The following is a 5147-nucleotide window of genomic DNA, read 5'->3' as shown; positions in this document are numbered from 1 at the left end:
AGAATCAGATTGCACAGGTAAGAGGCTCAGTCCCACAACACCACCCTCCACTTTGGATGCCCAGCGTGAGTCCAGGTCATCACCCGTGCTTCTGAGCAACCGGCTGCAAACTAGCAGTTCCCATGACCTCCTTCTGCTCAGTTAATTTGCTAGAGCAGGGACTTGGTGGTCCAGTGGCTAAGAGTCTGCACTTTCTCTGCAGGGGGCAAGGGTTCAATCCCTGGTCAGGGAACTAGATCCCACATGCTGCAACTAAGAGTTTGCCTGCCACAACTAAAGATTTTGCATTCTTCAATGAAAATCGGAGATTCCCTGTGCCATAGCTAAGACCCGGTGCAGCCAAATAAGTAAATAAAAATATATTTTTAAGAAACATGGAGCTTAAAACAGTATAGTATTGGCATAAAAACAGATACATAGACCAGTGGAGCTGAGAAATAAAGTCATGCACATACGGTTAGCTGGTATTTGACAAAGCCAAGCATGCTTAACGGAGGAAAGACAATCTCTTCAATAAGTTGTGCTGGGAAAACATTCACATGTAAGAGAATGGAATTAGATCTCTGTTTCACACCACTCATAAAAATTAACTCGAAACGGATTAAAGACTTAAATGTGAGACCAGAAACCATAAAACTCCTGGAAGAAAACAAGCAGTCAGCTCTTTGACCTTGTCCTTGGCAGTGATTTTCTGGATTTGACACCAAAAGCAAAAATAAACAAGTGGGACTACATCAAGTAGAGAGTTTCTGCACATCCAAAGAAACAATCGACAAAATGAACTTACAGAATGGAAAAATATTTGCAAACTTATCTGTTAAGGAGTTTATATCCAAAATAGATAAAGAACTCACACTACTCAATAGCAAAAAAAAAAAAAAGAGGAAAAAAAAAGTGGACAAAAAGGAATTCCCGGGTGGTCTAGCGGTTAGGACTCTGAGCTTTCACTGCTGAGGGTGCGGGTTCAATCCTTGATCAGGGAACGGAGATCTCATGTGCTACATGGTGCAGCCAGGAAAAGAAAAGGGTGGGGGGATGACAAGGGGCCTGGATAAACATTGTTTCCCAAAAAAGGAAACATATGAATATGAATGTTTTCATATTTATTAAAAAAAGGAAACATATTCCTTCATTATGAATGGTCAACAGGTACATGAAAAGGTACTGTATTACCAGTAATTCAGCATTGCTAGTCATTAGGGAAATGCAAATCAAAACCACAGTGAAATGTTAATTTGGTTATTAGAATGACTGTTACCAAAAAGATAAGAGAGAACAAATGTTGCTGAGGATGTGGAGAAGTTGGAACGCTTGGGCACTGTTGGTGGGAATGTAAATTAGTCCACCACTGTGGAAAACAGTATGGAGGTTCCTCTTAAAAGCAGAGAACTTCCCTGCTGGTGCAGTGGATAAGAATCTGCCTGCCAGTGCAGGGGACACAGGTTCCATCCCTGGTCTGAAAAGATTCCACGTGCCTTGGAGCAACTAAGCCAGTGGGCCACAACTATCAAAGCCCACATGCACCCTGTAGCCTGTGCTCTGCAACAAGAGAAGGCACCACGATGAAAAGCCCGCACGCTGCAGCCCAAGAGGAGTCCCCGCTCGCCACAACCAAAGAAAGCCTGCATGCAGCATCCAAGATCCAGCACAGCCAAAAATAAATCAGTAAAATTAAAAAAAAAATTAACAGTAGAACTACCATACGATCCAGCAGTTCTACTTCTGGGATTTACCTGAAGGAAACAAAAACACTACATCAAAGAAATAACTACGCCATCACTGCCAGCCCCCACCCCCACCCTGTCCCTGGCCATGTGCATTGCAGCATTACTTAGAATAGCTAGGGCATGGAATCAACCTAAGTGTTCACTGACAGGTAAATGGATAAAGAAATTTTGGTGTGTCTATATATGATGGAGTATTCTTCAGCCATAAAACAGGAAATCCTACCATTTGCAACCACATGGATGGACCTTGAGGGCATTAAGCTAAGTGAAATAAGTCAGAGAAAAGCAGATACTGTATAATCTCACTTATATATAGAATCTTAAAAAAAAAAAAAAAGACTCATAAGTTGAGAGATCAGATTTGTGGTTGCCAGAGACAGTGAATGGAAAATAGGGGAATTGGAGGAAGATGGTAAAGAGGTACAAACTGCGGTTATAGGATAAATGAATCCTGGGGGTGTAATGTGCAGCATGATGACTGTATTTAACCCTGCTGTGCAGTATAGTTGAAAGTTATTAGAGTTAGGAGATCCTCAAAGTTCTTGGGAAAAGGAAAACTTTTTTTTCTGTCTGTGAGATGATGGACATTTTTTTGTTTTGCTTATGTATTTTTAATTGCAACACATTTGCTTTACACTATTGTGGAGATGATGGATATTAACAAAACTGATTTTGATCGTTTCACAATATAAGTCAAGTCATTCTGTATACTGTGAACTTAAATAGTGCTGTATGTCAGTTATGTCTCAATAAACATGGGAGAGAAAGTTGCATGCTGAAGTATGATGTGTGCCTCTTTCAAATGGTTTGGTTAAAAAAAAGGGGGGATTACGTGACTAGAGATGGAGCAAAATGTTAAACGTTAAACCTAGATGATTTCGATAGGAGTATTTATATTATCATCCTTTTAACTTTTCTGTTTGAAAATTTTCTTAAGTCGGGCACACAGAAGATGCACGTTCTTCATTTCACTCAATTCTTAAGATGGAACTTCATGTGTGGGTACCAGTTACGATTAGGTTTGGCTGTGAGTAACAGAGACCCCCAAATTACAGCAGCTTATACAAGATGGAAGCTTATATTTCTCTTATGTGAAAAGTTCACAGGTAGGTGGCTAGGCAGGTAGGTGGCTTTGCAGCACATTCTCCTCAGGTCCGAGGCCCCTTCCATCTTATTGCTCCCCAATAGGTGACTTCCCTTCCCTCATGACCCAAGACAGCTGCTCCTATACCAGCCATCGCATCCACATTCCATCAGGCAGAAGAAGAAGAGGTAAAGGGCCTATTCCTACTACTTTTAGGAAGCCATCCCAAAACATTTCTGCCCACCTCTCCTTGACCAAAACTTAGTTATGTAGCTAGCTTCAAGGGAGGCTGGGAAACACCCTTCTCCTAGGCAGCTGTGCACCCAGCCTAATGCTGGGTATGGAAGACAGGAAGAAAGGCAGCTGAAGGCCAGTGTGCAAGCTCTGCCCTACCTGAAAGGTGTTTTAAACCCATGATAGAACAGTGTTGCCCTGTCTTCTCCCAGGGTTCTATACCCAGGCAGCCAGCTTTAGTTTCTCAGGGTGTGGAAGAGGCCCAGCCAGTGAGCTGAGCCACCCAGCCCAGCTCGCAGAGAAGCCCCGTGACTCCCTGTAACTGGCCGCTGTCCCTCTGTTCTGTCCTGCAGTCTCGAACCTGTCCCAGTACTTCAACCCCAGCTCGGTGGCCAGCAGCCCCGCCCGGGCCCTCCTGCTGGTGGGCGTTGTTCTCCTGGCCTACTGGTTCCTGTCTCTGACCCTGGGCTTCACCTTCAGCGCCCTGCACGTGGTGTTTGGCCGCTTCTTCTGGGTGGTGCGAGTCATTCTGTTCTCCATGTCCTGCGTGTACATCCTGCACAAGTACGAGGGCGAGCCTGAGAATGCCGTGCTGCCCTTGTGTTTTGTGGTGGCCATCTACTTCATGACCGGTCCCATGGGCTTCTACTGGCGAGGCGGCCCCAGTGGCCCCAGCGTGGAGGAGAAGCTGGAACAACTGGAGAACCAGGTCAGACTGCTCAACATCCGCCTCACCCGTGTGCTGGAGAGTCTTGACCGTCCCAACAGCAAGTGACAACCAGCCAGCCGGCCGGCTCCCCCTCCACCAGCGCCCTCTCTCCGGAAACAAAAAAGAAGAAGAAAAAAAAGAACGCCAAACCCCAAACAATCTTAATAAACATGCCTGAGCAAGAGAGGGGCGCTTTGTGAGGGTGTTTCCGGCCACGTGTCAACTCTTAGGACATCTTCTGGGAGGAATTGACAAGATCGTTGTTGTAGGACTACCCGCCAAGTGTCATTAGTGGAAAAAAATATTTTTTAAACAAAGGATATAACCATATTAGCTGTACAGTAAGAGAAGTTTATCTGTGCATAGAGCATAAAGTTAATTTTTTCAAGCATTTAAATACATCTTTTGTAAGGTTTTTTAATAAAGGCAGATTGAGTTGAGTTTATTAAAACTTTACACAGAGGGGAAGAAATTGCTAATTCGACCTTTTGGGAACGTTTCAAGGCAGGTGTTTGCTTTTGCAGCACAGGGATTGGTGGGTGAGGTCTGTGTGCGTTCTTTTCATGTTCCAAAGCTGTGACCTTCATTTCATGTTGTTTTTGGTTGATGTTGATTTGATGAATCGTGTCGCTTCTGAATGTGGACTCTTGGGTTTCAAGGTTGAAACTCAATGTCTTTGAGATCCTAGATGATTCAACCAAGCCCCCATCAATCAGATTTCTGAATGAAGAAGTCATTATTTGTAGAAAACCTAAGATTCCCTCTCCTTTCTGTACTTTGATGTATTTTAACCTCCACATTTTCTAAAGGAAAATTCAAGAACCAGACAAAGAAATATCATTGGAGTTTGATACCAAGAACTGCCTGAGTGAGCATCGAAGCTCATTCAGGTATCTAATTTGAGTCCTAATTTTACCATTGGCCAGCTAGGGGGATATAGGAAAGCTACACTCTCCAGGGTTTTTTGTATACTTATTTCATTTTGGTTTTTGGTTGACTCAGGACCTTAGAAGGAAAATCAACCATAGCAGCTAATAACCTTTCAAGTCTGTTGCTGCTTATAAAGCGTTCTCAGGAACAATAAGCAGAAACCCACAAGACTTGGAGAAGATACGATTTATTCTATCTGAAATTTTTACAATATATGTGTTAGGTGCTTTTGGTTTGAATCTGTGGTGGCTTCATTTTAGGTGGTCTCTAGTGGTGAAGAGAACTACATGGGGGGCAGACAGCTGTGGGGGTCCTGAACAAAGGGGGCTTTGCAAGGCTTGGATCAGGCGCTAGTGGAGATGCCCCTTTCTGGGTACCAAACAAGCACAGGAAATCAAGGAAAGGATGACCCAGGTTTTGCTACTAGGCTTCATGACTGTCTCCATCGGCCTTCCTTGCTCAT

At 43.7% G+C, this 5147-nt stretch overlaps 1 protein-coding gene across 1 annotated transcript in view; it reads left to right on the top strand.

The window, feature by feature from the left end:
• The window catches only part of BRI3BP (BRI3 binding protein), a 21758-nt gene extending 17548 nt beyond the window's left edge, over positions 1-4210 (top strand). The window contains exon 3 of the mRNA XM_010841267.1: positions 3399-4210. Within this exon, the coding sequence (XP_010839569.1) occupies positions 3399-3820 (422 nt within the window). The 3' untranslated portion in view covers positions 3821-4210. The remainder of the gene's footprint in view (positions 1-3398) is intronic.
• Positions 4211-5147: the final 937 nt, after the last annotated feature.

This window comes from Bison bison, unplaced genomic scaffold (genome assembly GCF_000754665.1).
Source record: "Bison bison bison isolate TAMUID 2011002044 unplaced genomic scaffold, Bison_UMD1.0 scf7180017864160, whole genome shotgun sequence".
Taxonomy (NCBI): Eukaryota; Metazoa; Chordata; class Mammalia; order Artiodactyla; family Bovidae; genus Bison; species Bison bison.
This window is presented reverse-complemented; position numbering and strand designations above follow the sequence as displayed.